The sequence below is a fragment of the Oncorhynchus mykiss genome, unplaced genomic scaffold (genome assembly GCF_013265735.2).
Source record: "Oncorhynchus mykiss isolate Arlee unplaced genomic scaffold, USDA_OmykA_1.1 un_scaffold_188, whole genome shotgun sequence".
Taxonomy (NCBI): domain Eukaryota; kingdom Metazoa; phylum Chordata; class Actinopteri; order Salmoniformes; family Salmonidae; genus Oncorhynchus; species Oncorhynchus mykiss.
Genome location: NW_023493674.1, coordinates 318,255 through 344,308, shown reverse-complemented (window position 1 = coordinate 344,308; position 26,054 = coordinate 318,255). Strand labels below are relative to the sequence as shown.

Genomic DNA, 26,054 nt, shown 5'->3' with positions numbered 1-26,054 from the left:
CACTGAGGCTAGGAAACACTGTCACCACTGATAAATCCACGATAATTGAGAATTTCAATAAGCATTTTTCTACGGCTGGCCATGCTTTCCATCTGGCTACCCCAACCCCGGTCAACAGCACTGCACCCCCCACAGCAACTTGCCCAAACCTCCCCCATTTCTCCTTCACCCAAATCCAGATAGCCGATGTTCTGAAAGAGAATCTGGACCCCTACATATCAGCTGGGTTAGACAATCTGGACCCTCTCTTTCTGAAACTATATCACAATTGTTGCAACCCCTATTCCTAGCCTGTTCAACCTCTCTTTCGTATCGTCTGTTATCCCCAAAGACTGGAAAGCTGTCGCAGTCATCCCCCTCTTCAAAGGGGGACACTTCTGTCCCTTCTTTGGACACTGTGTTAACTAACCTCCAGACGAGCTTCAATGCCATACATCTCTCATTCTGTGGCCTCCAACTGCTCTTAAATGCAAGTAAAACTAAATGCATGCTCTTCGACCGATTGCTGCCCGCACCTGCCTGCCCGCCCGTCCAGTATCACTACTCTGGACTGTTCTGACTTAGAATATGTGGACAATTACAAATACCTAGGTGTCTGGTTAGGCTGTAAACTCCTTCCAGACTCACATTAAGCATCTTCTAGGTCCTGAACTCGGGGTGGGTCCCCTGCTAGGTCCTGAACTCGGGGTGGGTCCCCTGCTAGGTCCTGATCTCGGGGTGGGTCCCCTGCTAGGTCCTGAACTCGGGGTGGGTCCCCTGCTAGGTCCTGAACTCGGGGTGGGTCCCCTGCTAGGTCCTGAACTCGGGGTGGGTCCCCTGCTAGGTCCTGAACTCGGGGTGGGTCCCCTGCTAGGTCCTGAACTCGGGGTGGGTCCCCTGCTAGGTCCTGAACTCGGGGTGGGTCCCCTGCTAGGTCCTGAACTCGGGGTGGGTCCCCTGCTAGGTCCTGAACTCGGGGTGGGTCCCCTGCTAGGTCCTGAACTCGGGGTGGGTCCCCTGTTAGGTCCTGAACTCGGGGTGGGTCCCCTGCTAGGTCCTGAACTCGGGGTGGGTCCCCTGCTAGGTCCTGAACTCGGGGTGGGTCCCCTGCTAGGTCCTGAACTCGGGGTGGGTCCCCTGCTAGGTCCTGAACTCGGGGTGGGTCCCCTGCTAGGTCCTGAACTCGGGGTGGGTCCCCTGCTAGGTCCTGAACTCGGGGTGGGTCCCCTGCTAGGTCCTGAACTCGGGGTGGGTCCCCTGCTAGGTCCTGAACTCGGGGTGGGTCCCCTGCTAGGTCCTGAACTCTGGGGTGGGTCCCCTGCCCTCCAGCTGTTTGTTGATGTGTTGTAGAGGACTACCAGATAAGATAATGACTTGTTCCATACACTTCCTCATGTTGTTCCTCTCTACCACTCTGTGTGTGTTCTCTCCCCAGTTATCCAGTTTGGTTTTGTTTCTCTGTTTGTCGCGTCGTTCCCTCTGGCTCCTCTCTTCGCTCTTCTCAACAACGTGATCGAGATCCGCCTCGATGCCAAGAAGTTTGTCACCGAGCTGCGACGACCGGACGCTGTCCAAGCCAAAGACATCGGTAACACACACGCTTGCACGCAAAGACGCATGTCCACACACAGATCCACACACAGATCCACACACCTCCACTCTTCTCTCACAACTCTGTTCTCTCTCTCTGTAGGAATCTGGTACAACATCCTGAGTGGAATGGGAAAGTTCTCTGTCATTATAAATGTAAGTGTTAACATTGGAGCGCACACACTCATTCTAAAAACACAGTGTATTTTTGCACCCTGATGCAATAAAGATAATATTCATCCATTTTTAATGTTATATTGTTTTTCTGCATCTCTTAGTGATGTTCTGTCATTTCCCGGGGTTATTTAATGTTTTCATGTGTATCTGAGCTATTGCCGTTCAAGCAGGCAGAAACCTGTCCGAAATGAAGTAGCACTGTGATAGTCAGTCACTACACTGGAAGTTAATATGAAGTAGCCCTCTGATAGTCAGTCACTACACTGGAAGTTAATATGAAGTAGCACTGTGATAGTCAGTCACTACACTGGAAGTTAATAGGAATATGACTTTTAGATGGTAAAACGTCTAATAGTGACTGATGTCATAACTCTTCTCTCCAATGGGGTGATGATATGTTTGATGTTCCTACCTGGAGAAATGTGTCATTCTAAGAGGAGAGCCCACCACAATGTCTCCTATTTGTCTGCCTCTTCAGTCCAGGTGCATTGCATGGTGCCGTTGCCAATGTCAGACTCCACTCTGCTTCAATCTGCAGGTTGGATATGGTGAGATTGTAGACTCCTAAATTGATAGGGCAGTTTGTTTAGGCGATTTTACAACTAGATACAATACATGCTGATATTGTCTTTGGTATTATCGTCTGCAGACATGTTGGCTTGCCATCCAGCTCATAGAGATTCACGTTTTATGAGTCGTATGTATGGGATACACATGGGATACATCGTCCAACTAAATGCTTACTTGCAGTTTCCTTCTAGACAATGCAACAACAATAATAACTAATAAACACTAACAATAGAAACTAAGTAAATGTCTCAGTAGAATTAACATGTTAGCATCAGTATAATACACGAAGGCACAATTTGTAGTCCAATATTTGTATGTGTATTGGGGAAGGGTGGGTTGGAGGGCAAGTGTATAAACTGAGCAGTATTGTAAGAGTCTGGTAACAGCAGTTGTGTGTGTGTGTGTGGCATGAACATGTGTCCTTGTGAATGTTAACCTGTTTAAAGGTCTTACTCACGTCAGCTACGGAGAGCGTGATCACACAGTCGTCCGAAACAACTGGTGCCGTCATGCATGGTTCGGTGTTGCTTGCATCGTAGCGGGATTTCTTATAAGCGTCCGGATACGTGTCCCCCTCCTTGAAAGCGGCAGCTCTAGCCTTGAGCTCAGTACGGATGTTGCCTGTAATCCATGGCTTCTGGTTGGGATGTCTACGTACGGTCGCTGTGGTGAAAACGTTGTTGTTGTTAATGATTAATGAATCCGGATGAATCCCGTAACATATTCTCTGCTAGCTAAACAGTCCTGTACCTTAGCATCCGTTTCATCGGACCACTTTCTTATAGAGCACATCACTGGTACTTCCTGTTTGAGTACGCAGGAATCAGGAGGATAGAGTTATGGTCAGATTTGCCAAATGGAGGGAGAGCCTTGTATGTGTCTGTGTGTGGAGTAAATGTGATTCAGTTTTTTTCAGCTCTAGTTGTATGTGACATGCTGGTAGAAATGACATAAGATGGATTTCAGTTTTCCTGCGTTAATCACGACTGTCTTGATTTGTTTGGACCATTCTAGGTTGTTGGTGATGTGGACGTCAAGGAACTTGAAGCTCTCAACCTGCTCCACTACAGCCCCGTCAATGAGAATGGGGGCGTGTTCGGCCCGCCTTTTCCTGTAGTCCACAATCATCTCCTTTGTCTTGATTGCTTTGAGGGATACGTTGTTAGTCTGGCACCACCCTGCCAGGTTTCTGACCTCTGCCCTATAGGTTGTCTCGTCATTGTCAGTGATCAGGCTGTTGTCGTCTGCAACTTAATGATGGTGTTGGAGTCGTGCCTTGTGTGTTGTTACCTACCCTTACCACCTGGGGCGGCCCGTCAGGAAGTCCAGGATCCAGTTGCAGAGGGTCCTGGGTGTTTAGTCCCAGAGTCCTTAGCTTAGTGATGAGCTTTGATCAAATTTATTTATATAGCCCTTCTTACATCAGCGGATATATCAAAGTGCTGTACAGAAACCCAGCCTAAAACCCCAAACAGCAAGGTGTAGAAGCACGGTGGTTAGGAAAAACTCCCTATAAAGGCCAAACCCTAGGAAGAAACCTAGAGAGGAACCAGGCTGTGTGTATGTGGGGTGGCCAGTCCTCTTCTGGCTGTGCCGGGTGGAGATTATAATAGAACATGGTCAAGATGTTCAAATGTTCATAAATTACCAGCATGGTCAAATAATAGTAATGGCACTATGGTTTTGAACGCTGAACTGTAGTCAATGAATAGCATTCTCAAGTAGGTGTTCCTTTTGTCCAGGTGGGGAAGGGCAGTGTGGAGTGCAATAGAGATTGCATCATCTGTGTATCTGTTTGAGTGATATGCAAATTGGAGTGGGCTAGGGTTCCTGGGATGATGGTGTTGATGTGAGCCATGACCAGCCTTTCAAAGTACTTCATGGCTACGGACGTGAGTGCTACGGGTCGGTAGTCATTTAGGCAGCTTACCTTAGTGTTCTTGGGCACAAGCTTGAAACATGTTGGTATTACAGACTCAATCAGGGACGTGTTGAAAATGTCAGTGAAGACACCTGCCAATTGGTCAGCACATGCCCGGAGCCCCCTCAATGGTAATCCGTCTGGCCCAGCTGCCTTGTGAATGTTGACCGGTTTTAATAAAGGTCTTACTCACGTCAGCTACGGAGAGCGTGATCACACAGTTGTCCAGAACAGCTGATGCTCTCATGCATGCATCAGTGTTGCTTGCCCCGAAGTGAGCATAGAAGTGATTTAGCTCGTCTGGTAGGTTTGTGTCACTGGGCAGCTCACGGCTGTTCTTCCCTTTGTGCTCTGTAATAGTTTGCAAGCCCTGCCACATCTGACGAGCATCGAAGCCGGTGTAGTACGATTCAATCATAGTCCTGTATTGACGCTTTGCCTGTTTGATGGTTCGTCTGAGGGCGTAGCGGGATTTCTCATAAGCGTCCTGGTTAGAGTCACGCTCCTTGAAGGCGGCAGCTCTTCCCTTTAGCTCAGTGCAGATGTTGCCTGTCATCCATGGTTTCTGGTTGGGTTATGTACGTACAGTGGGGAGGACGTCATTGATGCACTTATTGATGAAGCCAGTGACTGATGTGGTGTACTCCTCAATTCCACTGGAGGAATCAGGAAACATATTGCAGTCTGTGACAAACAGTCCCGTGGCTTAGTGTCTGCATCATCTTCTTTATTGACAGAGTCACTGGAGCTTCCTGCTTTAGTTTTTGTTTGTAAGCATGAATCAGGAGGATGGAATTAGGGTCAGATTTGCCAAATGGGTGGCGAGGGAGAACTTTGTATGCGTCTCTGTGTGTGGTGTAAAGGTGGTTTAGAGTTTTTTTTTCCCTCTGGTTGCACATTTAACATGCTGATAGAATTTAGGTAAGACTGATTTCAGTTTTCCTGCATTAAAGTCCCCTGCTGCTAGGAGTGACACCTCTGGGTGGGCATTTTCCTGTTTGCTTATTTCCTTCTATTACTGACTGATTGCAGTCTTAGTGCCAGCTTCCACCTGTGGTGGAAAATAAACAGCCTCAAAAAATCTAGATGAAAACTCTCTTGGCAAATTGTGTGGTCTACAGCTTATCATGAGATACTCTAATTCGGCCGAGCAAAATCTAGAGATTTCTTTAGATTTTGTGCACCAGCTGTTGTTTACAAATGTACACAGATCTCTCCCCCTCGTCTTACCTGGAGTGTGCTGTTCTTTCTAGCCGGTGCAGCGTATATCCCGCTAGCTGAATGTTATCCATGTTGACATTCAGCCACAATTCGGTGAAACATAAGATATTACAGTTTTTGATGTCCCGTTGGTAGGATAATCGTGATCGTACCTCGTCTAATTTATTGTCCAATGATTGTCAACATTCTGCAGCCATGTCAACATTCTGCAGCCATGTCAACATTCTGCAGCCTGGGGAACAGTCTGCAGCCTGGGGAACAGTCTGCAGCCTGGGGAACAGTCTGCAGCCTGGGGAACAGTCTGCAGCCTGGGGAACAGTCTGCAGCCTGGGGAACAGTCTGCAGCCTGGGGAACAGTCTGCAGCCTGGGGAACAGTCTGCAGCCATGTCAACAGTCTGCAGCCATGTCAACATTCTGCAGCCTGGGGAACATTCTGCAGCCATGTCAACATTCTGCAGCCTGGGGAACATTCTGCAGCCATGTCAACATTCTGCAGCCTGGGGAACATTCTGCAGCCATGTCAACATTCTGCAGCCTGGGGAACATTCTGCAGCCATGTCAACATTCTGCAGCCTGGGGAACATTCTGCAGACTAGGGAACATTCTGCAGCCTGGGGAACATTCTGCAGACTGGGGAACATTCTGCAGCCGTGTCAACATTCTGCAGCCGTGTCAACATTCTGCAGCCGTGTCAACATTCTGCAGCCGTGTCAACATTCTGCAGCCTGGGGAACATTCTGCAGCCATGTCAACATTCTGCAGCCTGGGGAACATTCTGCAGCCTGGGGAACATTCTGCAGCCATGTCAACATTCTGCAGCCATGTCAACATTCTGCAGCCTGGGGAACATTCTGCAGCCATGTCAACATTCTGCAGCCATGTCAACATTCTGCAGCCTGGGGAACATTCTGCAGCCTGGGGAACATTCTGCAGCCTGGGGAACATTCTGCAGCCATGTCAACATTCTGCAGCCATGTCAACATTCTGCAGCCATGTCAACATTCTGCAGCCATGTCAACATTCTGCAGCCATGTCAACATTCTGCAGCCATGTCAACATTCTGCAGCCATGTCAACATTCTGCAGCCATGTCAACATTCTGCAGCCTGGGGAACATTCTGCAGCCATGTCAACATTCTGCAGCCATGTCAACATTCTGCAGCCTGGGGAACATTCTGCAGCCGTGTCAACATTCTGCAGCCTGGGGAACATTCTGCAGCCATGTCAACATTCTGCAGCCTGGGGAACATTCTGCAGCCTGGGGAACATTCTGCATTCTCACAGAAGGTTCACTAGGCTCTTAGAACTTAATATCTCTCTTAAAGCTCAGTGACGGCACGGGACCAGAGATAACCGGCTGCTTTTCAGACCCTTTTAGGGTGTTGCTCATCCTAGATCCTGATCCAGCCAGACATCATCCTCAAATCATCCTGTAAATGGATCAACCAGATAATCCCCCAAATATTTAGTGCTACATGAGATAATGTCCTCTGTAATATGTCTCTCTGTTTGATGTGATGAGATAATGTCCTCTGTAATATGTCTCTGTTTGACGTGATGAGATAATGTCCTCTGTAATGTCTCTGTTTGACGTGATGAGATAATGTCCTCTAATGTCACTCTCTGTTTGACGTGATGAGATAATGTCCTCTAATGTCACTCTCTGTTTGACGTGATGAGATAATGTGTAGTAATGGAGACTGGAGTGATATTCAATAATAATGTTGGCTTTGTTTCATGCGGATTGTTTTGCTGCTGTAAACCTTAAAACAACAGTGTTTGATCTCACGGCTGTAAGCCCTGGCAGTTTAATATAGAGCAGATTTATATGATCATATCAGGGAGAGACCATAAGACACTATCTGCCTTCAGGGACCAGCTTCTCCCTGGGAACCACCTCCACACACACACATGTATGTGTGTGTATATAGCCTGTTAGCATGTATCTTGATAGCGTTTAAACCTGTTAGCATGTGGCCTGTGAGCGTGTGTGTAGGTGGTTCCCAGGGAGACTAACACGGCTGACAGGCTACATGCTAACAGGCTTAAATGCTATCAGGATACATGCTAGCAGGCTATATATATACACACACACACGACCCCTGACAGAACCCATCTGGATTCTCTGGAGTTAGTTTTCATTATAACCGAGGTTGTCATGGAGATGATGTAACTGTCACTGTAAACATATTACAGTTGTGTGGAAGTTGTCATGGTAATGATGTAAGAGTGGTGTGGAGGTTGCCATGGTGATGTTATTCCAGGCTTTTTAATAGAGAGGTGTTAATGACTGGGTTGGCTACTTGTGGCTCTGTAGCAATGATGCTGCCACTAACATGGCTAGCAGGCTACATTATTTCAGGCTAACAGGCTACATGCTAACAAGCGACAGGCTAAGAAGCTAGCCTGCTAACAGGCTACATGCTAACAGGCTTAAAAGCTCACAGTATACAGGCTAAATGCTAAACAGGCAACATGTCAAACAGGCAACATGCTGACAGGCTACCTAAATGGGATACTGCGAGATCTCGTCGTTTTTCTACTTACCCAGAGTCCTATGAACTCATGGATACCATTTTTATTCCTCTGCATGCAGTTTGGAGGTCATTGAAGTTAGCATCTCGTTAGCTTAGCACAATTGCTGGAAGTCTCCTCTCAAAAGCAGGGAAATGGACCATCTAACTACTCCAAAGCTGGGTGTTTGGTCATTTATAGTCTTACAAAGCTATACATAGTATAAATATTTATGGATATGAATATTTTATATCCACTTCCTCATTCTTTCCCGAGGCTCGCGAGTGGCACAGCGGTCTAAAGAACTGCATCTCAGTGCTAGAGGCGTCACTACAGATCCTGGTTCGATTCCAGGTTGTATCACAAGCGGCCGTGATTGGGAGTCCCATAGGACAATTAGCCCAGTGTCGTTAGGGTTTGGCCAGGGTAGGCCGTTATACCTAGTTAACTTACCTAGTTAAAGTCGCGTAACGATGTATAGAGATTACAACGTGTCTGTCTCATTATGGTATAGAGATCACAACGTGTTTGTCTCATTATGGTATAGAGATCACAACGTGTCTGTCTCATTATGGTATAGAGATTACAATGTGTCTGTCTCATTATGGTATAGAGATCACAACGTGTCTCATTATGGTATAGAGATCACAACGTGTCTCATTATGGTATAGAGATCACAACGTGTCTGTCTCATTATGGTATAGAGATTACAACGTGTCTGTCTCATTATGGTATAGAGATTACAACGTGTCTGTCTCATTATGGTATAGAGATCACAACGTGTCTGTCTCATTATAGTATAGAGATTACAATGTGTCTGTCTCATTATGGTATAGAGATTACAACGTGTCTGTCTCATTATGGTATAGAGATCACAACGTGTCTCATTATGGTATAGAGATCACAACGTGTCTCATTATGGTATAGAGATCACAACGTGTCTGTCTCATTATGGTATAGAGATTACAACGTGTCTGTCTCATTATGGTATAGAGATCACAACGTGTCTCATTATGGTATAGAGATCACAACGTGTCTCATTATGGTATAGAGATCACAACGTGTCTGTCTCATTATGGTATAGAGATTACAACGTGTCTGTCTCATTATGGTATAGAGATCACAACGTGTCTGTCTCATTATGGTATAGAGATCACAACGTGTCTGTCTCATTATGGTATAGAGATCACAACGTGTCTGTCTCATTATGGTATAGAGATCACAACGTGTCTGTCTCATTATGGTATAGAGATCACAACGTGTCTGTCTCATTATGGTATAGAGATCACAACGTGTCTGTCTCATTATGGTATAGAGATCACAACGTGTCTGTCTCATTATGGTATAGAGATTACAACGTGTCTGTCTCATTATGGTATAGAGATTACAACGTGTCTGTCTCATTATGGTATAGAGATTACAACGTGTCTGTCTCATTATGGTATAGAGATTACAACGTGTCTGTCTCATTATGGTATAGAGATCACAACGTGTCTGTCTCATTATGGTATAGAGATCACAACGTGTCTGTCTCATTATGGTATAGAGATCACAACGTGTCTGTCTCATTATGGTATAGAGATTACAACGTGTCTGTCTCATTATGGTATAGAGATTACAACGTGTCTGTCTCATTATGGTATAGAGATTACAACGTGTCTGTCTCATTATGGTATAGAGATCACAACGTGTCTGTCTCATTATGGTATAGAGATTACAACGTGTCTGTCTCATTATGGTATAGAGATCACAACGTGTCTGTCTCATTATGGTATAGAGATCACAACGTGTCTGTCTCATTATGGTATAGAGATCACAACGTGTCTGTCTCATTATGGTATAGAGATTACAACGTGTCTGTCTCATTATGGTATAGAGATCACAACGTGTCTGTCTCATTATGGTATAGAGATCACAACGTGTCTGTCTCATTATGGTATAGAGATCACAACGTGTCTGTCTCATTATGGTATAGAGATTACAACGTGTCTGTCTCATTATGGTATAGAGATCACAACGTGTCTGTCTCATTATGGTATAGAGATTACAACGTGTCTGTCTCATTATGGTATAGAGATCACAACGTGTCTGTCTCATTATGGTATAGAGATCACAACGTGTCTGTCTCATTATGGTATAGAGATCACAACGTGTCTGTCTCATTATGGTATAGAGATCACAACGTGTCTGTCTCATTATGGTATAGAGATTACAACGTGTCTGTCTCATTATGGTATAGAGATCACAACGTGTCTGTCTCATTATGGTATAGAGATCACAACGTGATCACAACCTCAGTCTCCCTTTATTGTGCTCTCTCTCCCTGTCAGGCGTTCGTGATCTCGTTTACCTCAGACTTCATTCCCAGGCTGGTGTACCAGTACATGTACAGTCAGACAGGCACCATGCACGGCTTCATAGACCACACCCTCTCTCACTTCAACGTGTCCAACTTCAGACCCGGCAACGCCCCCACCTCCTCATACCTCTCTGAGACCACCGTCTGCAGGTTAGTGCCACATACACACACTGTTGTCTCTCCTTTCATTGAAGCCTCCGTGCAGGAGCGCTGGTAGTCAGGATTGTTTTCCATTTATTTCTCAAGGTTTGGACGTTAGCACGGTAGTACAGTGGGCCCCGATTGGTGTCACCTCGTTAGTACGGTGGGCCCCGATTGGTGTCACCTCGTTAGTACATTAGTAAGTTGGGCCCCGATTGGTGTCACCTCGTTAGTACGGTGGGCCCCGATTGGTGTTAGTACGGTGGGCCCCGATTGGTGTCACCTCGTTAGCACGTTAGTACGGTGGGCCCCGATTGGTGTCACCTCGTTAGCACGTTAGTACGGTGGGCCCCGATTGGTGTCACCTCGTTAGTACGTTAGTACAGTGGGCCCCGATTGGTGTCACCTCGTTAGTACGGTGGGCGCACCGATTGGTGTCACCTCGTTAGCACGTTAGTACGGTGGGCGCACCGATTGGTGTCACCTCGTTAGTACGTTAGTACAGTGGGCCCCGATTGGTGTCACCTCGTTAGTACGGTGGGCGCACCGATTGGTGTCACCTCGTTAGCACGTTAGTACGGTGGGCGCACCGATGGGTGTCATCTCGTTAGTACGGTGGGCCACGATTGGTGTCATCTCGTTAGTCTGTGTTTTACCTGTGATGTTTAACGAGTGGCTGGCTCAGATGTTTAAAGAGTGGCTGGCCCAGTGCCCCAGTTGTCTTGATAGATGTGGAGGGTCATCTCCTTTAGTTGTCTTGATAGATGTGGAGGGTCAACTCCTTTAGTTGTCTTGATAGATGTGGAGGGTCAACACCTTTAGTTGTCTTGATAGATGTGGAGGGTCAACTCCTTTTGTTGGCTTGATAGATGTGGAGGGTCAACACCTTTTAGTTGTCTTGATAGATGTGGAGGGTCAACTCCTTTAGTTGTCTTGATAGATGTGGAGGGTCAACACCTTTAGTTGTATTGGTAGATGTGGAGGGTCAACTCCTTTAGTTGTCTTGAGAGATGTGGAGGGTCAACTCCTTTAGTTGTCTTGATAGATGTGGAGGGTCAACTCCTTTAGTTGTCTTGAGAGATTTTGGTTTTCTTCCTCTCTAAGTTTAGTGTGGGTTTTTCTTTTGTTGGCCTCTAAGTGGGCATCTCATGGTGGGTATCTTGTAGGTTCCAGTTGTTGTTGCTAGTGGACAGCCCCTTGAGTGTCTTTCATAACCCCTCCTAAAACCCCACCTGATTCGTTTTGGTTGTTGTCATTGGCTCTTTGTTAGTTCCCCCTTCTGTTTGAGGGACAATTTTAGCTTTTCTCGTTGGGTAACGTAACAGGTTGGACTGACATTATAGTCTGGTGCTTGAGGATCCATGGTGTTCCCAAGCTATCAATCAGTCTGTTACCTCTCTCTCCTGCTACCCCTCTCTCTCCTGCTACCCCTCTCTCTCCTGCCACCCCTCTCTCTAGTCATCAGTGTTGTTGGTCCAGTTAACAGTGTCTGTCCTACAGCAATGTTCCAACTCTCTGGCTTTAAATCATTAGCTAAATGGCATAACCCTAACCCTGCAGGTCTGTTAGGAATTCTGTTACATAACTGTAGAGGCAGAACCCTACAGCCCTGTTGGTGTTAAAATCCTTCTAACCCAACACAGAGGGTGTTACTGTCTGTCTGACTGGGACCCTCCAGGTCTGTTGGGGATTCTGTTACGTAACAGTACTGTAGAGACGGTCTGTTTAAAACACACGCCACTTTAAGACTATAGGAATGTCCCTCCAGTGTTAAAGCATGACTAATGAGCCATTCCCAGAAAACACTATATTTGTGTCATGAATGAAATGTTTTATTCAAGAAAGAGAGACTATTCAGTAAGGACAGATCATTGTCTTCCTGGGGGGTGGGCCGGTTGGAGACAGGGATGGATGGAGGGAGAGATGCCATCTTCCTGGGGGGTGGGCCGGGTGGGGACAGGGATGGATGGAGGGAGAGATGCCATCTTCCTGGGCGGTGGGCCGGGTGGGGACAGGGATGGATGGAGGGAGAGATGACATCTTCCTGGGGGGTGGGCCGGGTGGGGACAGGGGTGGATGGAGGGAGAGATGCCATCTTCCTGGGGGTTGGGCCAGGTGGGGACAGGGGCGGATGGAGGGAGAGATGCCATCTTCTGGGGGTGGGCCGGGTGGGGACAGGGATGGATGGAGGGAGAGATGACATCTTCCTGGGGGGTGGGCCGGGTGGGGACAGGGGTGGATGGAGGGAGAGATGCCATCTTCCTGGGGGGTGGGCCAGGTGGGGACAGGGGCGGATGGAGGGAGAGATGCCATCTTCCTGGGGGGTGGGCCGGGTGGGGACAGAGGTGGATGGAGGGAGAGATGCCATCTTCCTGGGGGGTGGGCCGGGTGGGAACGGGTGGATGGAGGGAGAGATGCCATCTTCTGGGGGTGGGCCGGGTGGACAAAACATTAAGAACACCTTCCTCAGATTGAGTTGCTCCTCCCCTTTAGCCCTCAGAACAGCCTCAATTCGTCGGGCGTGGACTACAAGGTGTTGAAAGCGTTCCACAGGGATGCTGGCCCATGTTGACTCCAATGTTTCCCACTGTTGTATCATGTTGGCTGGATGTCCTTTGGGTGGTAGACCATTCTTGATACACACAGGAAACTGTTGAGCGTGAAAAACCCAGCAGTGTTGCAGTTCTGGACACAAACCGGTTCGCCTGGAACCTACTACCATACCCTGTTCAAAGGCACTTAATTCTCATGTCTTGTCCGTTCACCCTCTGCCATTTAGCAGACACTTCTATCCAAAGCGACTTTAAGTAGTGCAGACCTATCTTTTGGTCTGGGTGGCCCCAGCAGGAGTCAAACCCTCAGCCCTGGAGCATCATGCTCTACCAACTGAGCCACACAGGACCACATACTGGGAACTAGAGAAGCTGGGGGAGCAACATGCTCTACCAACTGGGCCACACAGGACCACATACTGGGAACTAGAGAAGCTGGGGGAGCAACATGCTCTACCAACTGGACCACACAGGACCACATACTGTGTTTCTGCTTAAACGTACTGGGAACTAGAGAAGCTGGGGGAACAACATGCTCTACCAACTGAGCCACACAGGACCACATACTGGGAACTAGAGAAGCTGGGGGAACAACATGCACTACCAACTGAGCCACACAGGACCACATACTGGGAACTAGAGAAGCTGGGGGAGCAACATGCTCTACCAACTGAGCCACACAGGACCACATACTGGGAACTAGAGAAGCTGGGGGAGCAACATGCTCTACCAACTGAGCCACACAGGACCACATACTGGGAACTAGAGAAGCTGGGGGAGCAATATGCTCTACCAACTGAGCCACACAGGACCACATACTGGGAACTAGAGAAGCTGGGGGAGCAACATGCTCTACCAACTGGGCCACACAGGACTACATACTGGGAACTAGAGAAGCTGGGGGAGCAACATGCTCTACCAACTGGGCCACACAGGGCCACATACTGTGGTTCTGCTTAAACATACTGGGGAACTAGAGAAGCTGGGGGCTTTATCAGCGGGGGAATGATATCAGGCATGCACCACGTTTTCTGGCAAAGGGGCTCACTCGGAAATTGGCTGCGTGTGTGTGTGTGTGTGTGTGTGTGTGTGTGTGTGTGTGTGTGTGTGTGTGTGTGTGTGTGTGTGTGAGGGAGGGAGGGGTGGGAATGGGCTGACCCTTGTTTTTTTGCAGATTTGAGCCCTGTTCCCCAGAGATACTAGTGGAAATCAGTCCAACTTCCTCTGGTACTGTCACGCACTCATCTAGAGGAAATACAGTGATCTCCAACAGTATTGAGACAGGGACCCATTTTGGTTGTTTTGGCTCTGTACTCCAGCACTATGGATTTGAAATGATACAGTGACCATGAGGTTAAAGTGCAGACTGTCAGATTTAATTTGAGGGTATTTCATCCACATAAGGGGAGCCGTTTTAGAAATGACAGACAAAGTATTAGGACAAATTCACTTGTGTGTTAAAGTAGTCAAACGTTTAGTATTCAGTCCCATATTCCTAGCACGCAATGACTACATCAAGCTTACAAACTTGTTGGATGCATTTGCTGTTTGCTTTTGTTGTATTCGGGGCGGCAGGGTAGCCTAGTGGTTAGAGCGTGGTTAGATATGTTTCTAAGCACTTCTACATTAATGTGGATGTTACCATGGCTACGGATAATCCTGAATGAATCGTGAATAATTACGAGTGAGAAAGACACAAAGATCATACCTCCAAGACATGCTAACCTCGCACCATTACAATAACAGGGGAGGTTAGCATATCATACCTCCAAGACATGCTAACCTCTCACCATTACAGTAACAGGGGAGGTTAGCATTTTATATCATACCCCCAAGACATGCTAACCTCTCACCAATACAATAACAGGGGAGGTTAGCATTTTATATCATACCTCCAAGACATGCTAACCTCTCACCAATACAATATCAGGGGAGGTTAGCATTTTATATCATACCTCCAAGACATGCTAACCTCTCACCATTACAATAACAGGGAAGGTAAGCATATCATACCTCCAAGACATGCTAACCTCTCACCATTACAATAACAGGGGAGGTTAGCATATCATACCTCCAAGACATGCTAACCTCTCACCATTACAGTAACATGGGAGGTTAGCATTTTATATCATACCCCCAAGACATGCTAACCTCTCACCATTACAATAACAGGGGAGGTTAGCATATCATACCTCCAAGACATGCTAACCTCTCACCATTGCAGTAACATGGGAGGTTAGCATTTTTGGGGTGTATGATATTTGTACGTCTAACTTTCTGATTCATCTTTATTTACCATTCATTTCTATTGGACACAAAATAATCTGAAACGCAACCAAAACAAACAGCGAATGCATCCAACAAGTTTGTAGAATCATAAGTTTCATGTAATCAAATTATAGTTGTCATGTGCTGAATACAACAGGTGTAATAGACCTCACAGTGAAATGCTTACTGACAAGCCCTTAACCAACAATGTTTTAAGAAGTTTTAAGAAAAATAAGTGTTCAGTAAAAAATAATAAACGTAAGCAGTAACCCAGCAGTAAAATAACAACCGAGGCAAAATACAGGGGGTACCGGTACAGAGTCAATATGGAGGCTATATACAGGGTATTACGGTACAGAGTCAATGTGGAGGCTATATACAGGGGGTACCGGTACAGAGTCAATGTGGAGGCTATATACAGGGGGTACCGGTACAGAGTCAATGTGGAGGCTATATACAGGGTATTACGGTACAGAGTCAATGTGGAGGCTATATACAGGGGGTACCGGTACAGAGTCAATGTGGAGGCTATATACAGGGGGTACCGGTACAGAGTCAATGTGTAGGCTATATACAGGGGGTACCGGTACAGAGTCAATGTGGAGGCTATATACAGGGGGTACCGGTACAGAGTCAATGTGGAGGCTATATACAGGGGGTACCGGTACAGAGTCAATGTGGAGGCTATATACAGGGTATTACGGTACAGAGTCAATGTGGAGGCTATATACAGGGGGTACCGGTACAGAGTCAATGTGGAGGCTATATACAGGGTATTACGGTACAGAGTCAATGTGGAGGCTATATACAGGGGGTACCGGTACAGAGTCAATGTGGAGGCTATATACAGGGGATACCGGTACAGAGTCAAAGGGGGCACCAGTTAGTCGAGGTAATTGAGGTAATATGTACATGTAGGTAGAGTTAAAGTGACTATGCATAGATAATTAACAGAGTAGCAGCAGCGTAAAAGATGGGTAGCCCTTTGATTAGTTGTTCATGAGTCATGGCTTGGGGGTAGAAGCTATTAACAAGCCTTTTGGACCTAGAGTTGGCGCTGGAGTCTGACAATTTTTAGGTCCTTCCTCTGACGGGTATAGATGTCCTGGATGTACTGGGCTGTACGCACTACCCTCTGTAGTGCCCTGTGGTCAGAGGCCAGGCAGTTGCCATATCAGGCAGTGATGCAACCAGTCAGGATGCTCTCGATGGTGCAACTGTAGAACCTTTAGAGGATCTGAGGACCCATGCCAAATCTTTTCAGTCTCCTGACTGGGAATAGGTTTTGTCGTGCCCTCTTCACAACTGTCTTGGTGTGCTTGGACCATGTTTGTTAGTTGGTGATGTGGAACCAAGGAACTTGAAGCTCTTAACCTGCTCCACTGCAGCCCCGGCGATGAGAATGGGGGTGTGCTCTGTCCTCCTTTTCCTGTAGTCCACAATCATCTCCTTAGTCTTGATCACATTGAGGAAGAGGTTGTTATCCTGGCACCACACTGCCAGGTCTCTGACCTCCTCCCTATAGGCTGTCTCGTCGTTGTCGGTGATCAAGCCTACCACTGGTGTGTCACAAGCACACTTAACGATGGTGTTGGAGTCGTACCTGGCCGTGCAGTCATGAGTGAACAGGGAGTACATGCGGGGACTGAGCATGTACCTCTGAGAGGCCCCTGTGTTAAGGATCAGCGTGGCGGATGCGCTGTTACATACCCTTACCACCTGGGAGTGACCGTCAGGAAGTCCAGGATCCAGTTGCAGAGGGAGGTGTTTAGTCCCAGGGTCCTTAGCTTAGTGATGAGCTTTGAGGGCAGCATGGTGTTGAATGCTGAGCTGTAGTTAATGAATAGCATTCTCACATAGGTGTTCCTTTTGTCCAGGTGGGAAAGGGCCGTGTGGAGTGCAATAGAGACTGTATCATCTGTGGATCTGTCGGGGTGGTATGCAAATTGGAGTGGGTCTAGGGTGCCTGGAATAATGGTGTTGATGTGAGCCATGACCAGCCTTTCAAAGCACTTCATGGCTACAGATGTGAGTGCTACGGGTCGGTAGTCATTTAGGCAGGTTACCTTAGTGTTCTTGGGCACAGGGACTATAGTGGTCTGCTTGAAACATGTTGTTATTAGACTCAGACAGGGACAGGTTGAAAAAGTCAATGAAGACACTTGCCAGTTGGTCAGCACATGCTCAGAGTACACGTCCTGGTAATCCGTCTGGCCCTGCGGCCTTGTGAATGTTGACCTGTTTACAGGTCTTACTCACATCAGCTGCGGAGAGCGTGATCACACAGTCCCAAACAGCTTATGCTCTCATACGTGTTTCAGTGTTACTTGCATCGAACCGAGCATAGAAGTAATTTAGCTTGTCTGGTAGGCTCGTGTCACTGGGCAGCTCTCGGCTGTGCTTCCCTTTGTAGTCTGTAATAGTTTGCAAGCCCTGCCATATCTGATGAGCATCGAAGCCGGTGTAGTACGATTCAATCATAGTCCTGTATTGACAAGGTGTTCGATGGTTCGTCTGAGGACATAGCAGGATTTATTATAAGCTTCCGGGTTAGAGTCACGCCCCTTTAAAGCGGCAGCTCTACCCTTTAGCTCAGTGTGGAAGTTGCCTGTTCTCCATGGCTTCTGTTTGGGGTATGTACGTATGGTCACTGTGGGGAAGGCGTCATTGATGCACTTATTAATAAAGCCAGTGACTGATGTGGTGTACTCCTTAATGCCATCGGAAGAATCCCGGAACAAATTTCAATCTGCTAGCAAAACAGTCCTGTAGTTTAGCATCTGCTTCATCTGACTGCTTTTTTTATAGACCGAGTCACTGGTGCTTCCTGCTTTAGTTTTTGCTTGTAAGCAGGAATTAGGATGGAATTATGGTCAGATTTGCCAAATGGAGGGTGAGGGAGAGCTTTGTATGCGTCTCTGTGTGTGTGGAGTAAAGGTGGTCCAGAGTTTTATTTCCCTCTGGTTGCACATTTAACATGCTGATAGAAATGAGGTAAAACAGATTCAAGTTTCCTTTCATTAAAGTCCGCGGCCACTAGGTGCGCCCCCTCTGGATAAGTGTTTTCCTGTTTGCTTATGGCCGTATTTAGCTCATTGGTCTTAGTGGCAGCATCGGTTTGTGGTGGTAAATAGACGGCTACAAATAATATAGATAAACTCACTTGGTAAATAATGTGGTCTACAGCTTATCATCAGAAACTCTACCTCAGGCGAGCAAAACCTCAAGACCTCCTTAGATTTCGTGCACCAGCAGTTGTTTACAAATATACATAGACTTCCGCCCCGTGTCTTACCAGAGGCCGGTGGTCTATCCTGCCGATAGAGTGTTTAACCTGCCAGCTGTATGTTATTCATTTCGTCGTTTAGCCATGACTCGGTGAAACATAAGATATTCCAGTTTTTTATGTCCCGTTGCTAGGATAAACGTGATCGTAGTTCGTCTATTTTATTTTCCATTGATTGTACGTTGGCTAATAGGACCGATGGTAAAGGGAGATTAACCGCTCGCCGTCGGATCCTTACAAGGCACCCAGACCTTCGTCCCGATATCTCCGTCTCTTTCTCCTGCGAATGATGGGGATGGGGGGCCATGTCGGGCATCTGAAGTAAATCCTACCCGTCCGACTCGTTAAAGAAAAAGGTTTCCTCCAGTACGGGTTGAGTAATCGCTGTCCTGATATCTAGAAGCTCTTTTCAGTCACAAGACACGGTGGCAGAAACATTATGTTCAAGCTAAGTTACAAATAACGCAAAAAACACGCACAATGGCACAGTTGGTTAGGAGATCGTACAACGGCAGCCATCTCCCCCGGTGCCGAAACTCATTGCTTATGGAACCAAATACTAAACATTGACTATTACAAATATATGTGAATTTGTCCGAAGATTTTTGGTCCTCTAAATTGAGGGGGGACTATGTACAAAAAGTGGTGTAATTTCTAAACGATTCACCCAATATGGATGAAAATACCCTCAAATTAGAGCTTGATATCTACACTTTGACCTCGTAGTAATTTTATCATTTAAAATCCAAAGTGCTGGAGTACAGAGCCAAAATAACAACAAATAAATCACTGTCCCAATACTTTTGGAGAGCTCTGTATTATTGAATGAGTGTGTGTCTGTTCTATTTTTGACATGGTCAGTATTGTGATAACCAAACATGGAGGCAGCCAGAGGATCATTGAGGTGATGTCTTTTTCAGGGAATCAGATCTGTGTGTGTGTGTGTGTGTGTGTGTGAGGGGGGACTCCCAGGGAGAGGCTCCCAGGGAGAGGCAGGGGCCTGAGGGCAGATAGAGTGTAGGGTGGCTGGGTGAATCGGAGCCAGTCTCACACATTCCTGCTCCATGCCTGTATATGGCCATACACCAGGACCAGTCTGTCTCTATGATGTTTTCCTAATTCAATACAGCCAATCAAACGTTTAGAGGAAATTCAACTTGGCTTTGATGTCCATTCTGACAAGAATAGTTTCTCTGTTTTCATCCGTCTGTCTGACCTGCTGTAGTATCGTAGTATCTCTAGCGACTCTAGTTGTTTCATAGTAGAAACCCAGTTTCTAATAGAAACATTAAACTGGCTGTTATTGTGCTTTATGGTCCTCTAGCCACGATCCTCTAGCCACGGTCCTCTAGCCGAGGTCCTCTAGCCGAGGTCCTCTAGCCACGGTCCTCTAGCCACGGTTCTCTAGCCGAGGTCCTCTAGCCACGGTCCTCTAGCCACGGTCCTCTAGCCACGGTCCTCTAGCCACGGTCCTCTAGCCACGGTCCTCTAGCCGAGGTCCTCTAGCCACGGTCCTCTAGCCACGGTTCTCTAGCCGAGGTCCTCTAGCCACGGTCCTCTAGCCACGGTCCTCTAGCCACGGTCCTCTAGCCACGGTCCTCTAGCCACGGTCCTCTAGCCACGGTCCTCTAGCCGAGGTCCTCTAGCCACGGTCCTCTAGCCACGGTCCTCTAGCCACGGTCCTCTAGCCGAGGTCCTCTAGCCGAGGTCCTCTAGCCACGGTCCTCTAGCCACGGTCCTCTAGCCACGGTCCTCTAGCCGAGGTCCTCTAGCCACGGTCCTCTAGCCGAGGTCCTCTAGCCGAGGTCCTCTAGCCGAGGTCCTCTAGCCACGGTCCTCTAGCCACGGTCCTCTAGCCACGGTCCTCTAGCCACGGTCCTCTAGCCACGGTCCTCTAGCCACGGTCCTCTTGCCATGGTTCTCATTAATAACATGGCTGTATAGAGGGGTACTGAGGGGCATCATTAATAGAATGGTTGTATAGAGGACATAACATGGTTGGATAGAGGGGTACTGAGGGGAATCATTAATAACATGGTTGGATAGAGGGGTCCTGAGGGGCATCATTAATAACATGGTTGTATAGAGGATAGAGGGGTAGTGAGGGGCATCATTAATAACATGGTTGTAAGAGGGGTACTGAGGGGCATCATTAATAACATGGTTGTAAGAGGGGTACTGAGGGGCATCATTAATAACATGGTTTGATAGAGGGGTACTGAGATGCATCATTAATAACATGGTTGTATAGAGGGGTATCATTAACATGGTTGTGTAGAGGATAGAGGGTTACTGAGGGGCATCATTAATAACATGGTTGTATAGAGGGGTACTGAGGGCACTTACCCGACAGTCTGACCACCTCCATTATGACTCTGTCCCCTAGACTACAGCCTGACCACCTCCATTCTGACTTTGTCACCTAGACTATAGTCTGACCACCTCCATTATGGCTCTGTCCCCTAGACTACAGTCTGACCACCTCCATTATGACTTTGTCACCTAGACTATAGTCTGACCACCTCCATTATGGCTCTGTTCCCTAGACTACAGTCTGACCACCTCCATTATGGCTCTGTCCCCTAGACTACAGTCTGACCACCTCCATTATGACTCTGTTCCCTAGACTACAGTCTGATCACCTCCATTATGACTCTGTCCCCTAGACTACAGTCTGACCTTCTCCATTATGGCTCTGTCCCCTAGACTACAGTCTGACCTTCTCCATTATGGCTCTGTCCCCTAGACTACAGTCTGACCTTCTCCATTATGGCTCTGCCCCCTAGACTACAATCTGACCTTCTCCATTATGGCTCTGCCCCCTAGACTACAATCTGATCTTCTCCATTATGGCTCTGCCCCCTAGACTACAGTCTGACCCTAACCCTAAAATACTCAGACCATTCAAAACCAAATTTGGGTATAGATTACTACAGAGGGAGAAACATGTCTGTCTCCTAGTCTACGGGCTGTGTTCATTACTACAGAAGGAGAAACACTGGCCAGCAGCTCTGATCTCCTGTTGCATTGTGTGTCTGGCTAGTCATGTGTTACATCTAGTAACTGGTTTAGAGAGTAGAGGTGCCCGTCTGCTGTCTGCCTTAGAGGGATCACTAACATTTCCAAGACCTCTAGTAACCCCCCCCCCCCCCCCCCCCCCTCCCAACCCCCCAGGTATAAGGACTACAGAGAGCCTCCATGGTCAGCTGAAGCCTACCAGTTCTCTAAAACCTACTGGGCTGTCCTTGCTGCCAGACTGGCCTTCGTCATCCTGTTCCAGGTATAGTACCACAAATAGCAGGGACACCTATGAACATTTAAACAAGTATTGTATCAGGAGATATTCTGTATGTACAGTACCAGTCAAAAGTTTGGACACCTACTAGCCACCCTTTGCCTTGATGACAGCTTTGCAAACTCTTGGCGTTCTCTCAACCAACTTCACCTGGAATGCTTTTCCAACATTCTTGAAGGAGTTCCCACTTTTGCTGAACACTTGTTGGCTACTTTTCCTTCACTCTGCAGTCCATCTCATCCCATACCATCTCTATTGGGTTGAGGTCAGGTGATTGTGGAGGCCAGGTCATCTGATCACTTTCCTTCTTGGTCAAATAGCCCTTACACTGCCTGGAGGTGTGTTGGGTCATTGTCCTGTTGAAAAACAAATGATAGTCCCACTGAACACAAACCAGATGGGATTGAGCATCGTTGCAGAATGCTGTGGTAGCCATGTTGGTTAAGTGTGCCTTGAATTCTAAGTCAATCACTGACCGTATCACCAGCAAAGCACCATCACACCTCCTCCTCCATGCTTCACGGAGGGAACCACACATGCGGAGATCATTGGTTCACCTACTCTGCGTCTCCCAAAGACACGGCGTTGGAACCAAAAATCTCTAATCTGGACTCATCACACCAAAGGACAGATTTCAATCAGTCTGATGTCTATTGCTCATGTGTTTTGGCCCAATCAAGTCTCTTCTTCTCATTGGTGTCCTTTAGTAGTGTTTTTTTTGCAGCCATGAGGGCCTGATTCACGCAGTCTCCTCTGAACGAATGATGTTGAGATGTGTCTGTTACTTGAACTCTGAAGCATTTATTTGGACTGCAGTCTGAGGCTGGTAACTGAGGCTGGTAACTGAGGCTGGTAACTGAGGCTGGTAACTGAGGCTGGTAACTGAGGCTGGTAACTGAGGCTGGTAACTGAGGCTGGTAACTGAGGCTGGTAACTGAGGCTGGTAACTGAGGCTGGTAACTGAGGCTGGTAACCTCTGCAGCAGAGGTAACTCTGTGTCTTCCTTTCCTGTGGTGGTCCTCATGAGAGCCAGTTTCGTAGAGCTTGATGGTTTTTGCGACTGCATTTGAAACTTTCAAAGTTCTTGACATTTTCCGGATTAACTGACCTTCATGTCTTAAAGTAATGATGGACTGTCTTTTCTCTTTGCTTATTTGAGCTGTTCTTGCCATAATATGGACTTGGTCTTTTACCAAATAGGGCTATCTTCTGTATACCACCCCTACCTTGTCACAACAAAACTGATTGTCTCAAACGTATTAAGGAAAGAAGTTCCACAGGTGAACTTTTAACAACACCTGTTAATTGAAATGCATTCCAGGTGACTACCTCATGAAGCTGGTTGAGAAAATGCCAGAGTGTGCAAAGCTGTCATCAAGGGCAAGTGTGGCTATTTCGAAGAATCTGAAATACTTTTTGGTTACTACATGATCCCATATGTGTTATTTCATAGTTTTGATGTCTTCACTATTATTCTACAATGTAGAAAATTGTAAATAAATAAATAAATAAACTTGAATGACTAGGGTTGTCCAAACTGTTGACTGGTACTGTATGTAATATCAAACTGACTCTGGAACAGTTACCTGGTACTGTATGTAATATCAAACTGACTCTGGAACAGTTACCTGGTACTGTATATAATATCAAACTGACTCTGGAACAGTTATCTGGTACTGTGGGTAATTTCAAACTGACTCTGGAACAGTTACCTGGTACTGTATGTAATATTAAACTGATTCTGGAACAGTTACCTGGTACTGTATGTAATATCAAACTGACTCTGGAACAGTTACCTGGTACTGTATGTAATATCAAACTGACTCTGGAACAGTTACCTGGTACTGTATGTAATATCAAACTGACTCTGGAACAGTTACCTGGTACTGTATGTAATATCAAACGGACTCTGGAACAGTTACCTGGTACTGTATGTAATATCAAACTGACTCTGGAACAGTTACCTGGTACTGTATGTAATATCAAACGGACTCTGGAACAGTTACCTGGTACTGTATGTAATATCAAACTGACTCTGGAACAGTTACCTGGTACTGTATGTAATATCAAACTGACTCTGGAATAGTTACCTGGTTCAATGATCAGTGTGGTTGGACAACTGTGGTTGCAGTGTGGTTGGACCACTGTGGTTGCAGTGTGGTTGGACCAATAATCAGTGTGGTTGGACCACTGTGGTTGCAGTGTGGTTGTATTTTAGTCACAGTGGAGCATTTATCAGATGATTCAGTACATCACCAACCAGTTTAACAAACTCCTGTCTTCTGTTGTCACTTTGTGCTACATCCTTCCTTCAACCTCCACCCTGACGTCCATGACGCTGTCTCCATCAGAACCTGGTGATGTTCCTGAGCCTGCTGGTTGCCTGGGTGATCCCAGACGTACCGAAGAACATCAGTGAGCAGCTGAAGAGAGAGAAGACTCTGCTGGTGGACGTGTTCCTCCGGGAGGAGAAGGAGAAGTTCCACCTCCTCCAGAGCCTCTTTTCCTCCAAGGACCTGCCCAGCCAGGGTCACCCCGACACGGCCCACTTCCGTACTCTACCCCTAGGCCTCTCTCAGGGCCTAGGCCAGCCCCCGGGCGGAGAGGGAGGGGAATCCCGGGTGAGATGCAGGGCTGCCAGTTTCAGCCAGTTCACCAGACAGATGTCCATGTCTCCTAGCAACAACGCAGGCCGACAGATGTCCATGTCTCCTAGCAACGACGCAGCCCGACACACAGCGGTCTGACACGCTGCTGTAGCGGTTGGATACAAACGATCTTTATCCCCACAGGAGAAGTTCAGACACTAGTGTGGTAGCTACATGGAGTCTGAATGCTCCTCTGTATCTCTCACCCATGTAGACTTGGTGTTCTCTTTCTGAAGCAGTGTGATGCTGGAACATACTGATCATGGACTTGTTCTTCTGGCCGGATAATCTACATATTCTTGACCATTGTATGTTAATCTGCATGATGAGAAGTGACTGTATAGTTCCCTTAAGGAAAAACACCTTCAGCCTGACGGTCTTCTCTGAGAGAGCTTCCCATGTCTGGAACACATATGGAGCTGCTGTTTACGGTACCTTCACCAATAACCTAAAGACATGGCTAACGGACAGTCAGGTGTGTCAACACCATCCCCAGCTGTGTAGACCTGCTTTCCATGCTGTCTGCTATACAGTGTTGGCTCTTTTTCTGTCATGCTGTTTGGTTGCTGTTTGTGTTGTTGCTTTCTGTCTGTCTGTGTCTCTGTCTGTGTGTTACTGGTCATATGTTGCTCTGTCTGTGTTACTGGTTATATGTTGCTCTGTCTGTGTTACTGGTTATATGTTGCTCTGTCTGTGCTTATTGTCTGTATTGTTATTGGATTTGTTTTTAATAACCTTCCCAGGGACTCGAAAATGATCCAGCTGGCTAAAACCATCAACTTTACAGAAATGTTGATAAATGTGTACTGTTCCTGTAAAAATAAAACGTAAGAATAATCATTAAAAGGACTGGGTAATGTATAGAATATCAAGGTCCAGAGTATATAACTGGGTAATGTACATGTTGAGGTTCAGAGTGTATAACTAACTGGGTAATGTACATGTTGAGGTTCAGAGTGTATAAGGGTAATGTACATGTTGAGGTTCAGAGTGTATAACTGGGTAATGTACATGTTGAGGTTCAGAGTGTATAACTGGGTAATGTACATGTTGAGGTTCAGAGGTGTATAACTGGGTAATGTACATGTTGAGGTCCAGAGTGTATAACTGGGTAATGTACATGTTGAGGTTCAGAGTGTATAACTAACTGGGTAATGTACATGTTGAGGTTCAGAGTGTATAAGGGTAATGTACATGTTGAGGTTCAGAGTGTATAACTGGGTAATGTACATGTTGAGGTTCAGAGTGTATAACTGGGTAATGTACATGTTGAGGTTCAGAGGTGTATAACTGGGTAATGTACATGTTGAGGTCCAGAGTGTATAACTGGGTAATGTACATGTTGAGGTTCAGAGTGTATAACTAACTGGGTAATGTACATGTTGAGGTTCAGAGTGTATAAGGGTAATGTACATGTTGAGGTTCAGAGTGTATAACTGGGTAATGTACATGTTGAGGTTCAGAGTGTATAACTGGGTAATGTACATGTTGAGGTTCAGAGGTGTATAACTGGGTAATGTACATGTTGAGGTT

General features: G+C 46.8%; 1 protein-coding gene across 1 annotated transcript in view; it reads left to right on the top strand.

The window, feature by feature from the left end:
* Positions 1-25,358, top strand: part of LOC118947677 (anoctamin-1-like) — a 117,466-nt gene extending 92,108 nt beyond the window's left edge. The window contains exons 22-26 of the mRNA XM_036972632.1: positions 1,415-1,567; positions 1,673-1,725; positions 10,303-10,481; positions 21,753-21,858; positions 24,225-25,358. Coding sequence (XP_036828527.1) covers positions 1,415-1,567; positions 1,673-1,725; positions 10,303-10,481; positions 21,753-21,858; positions 24,225-24,620 — 887 coding nt within the window. The 3' untranslated portion in view covers positions 24,621-25,358. The remainder of the gene's footprint in view (positions 1-1,414; positions 1,568-1,672; positions 1,726-10,302; positions 10,482-21,752; positions 21,859-24,224) is intronic.
* Positions 25,359-26,054: the final 696 nt, after the last annotated feature.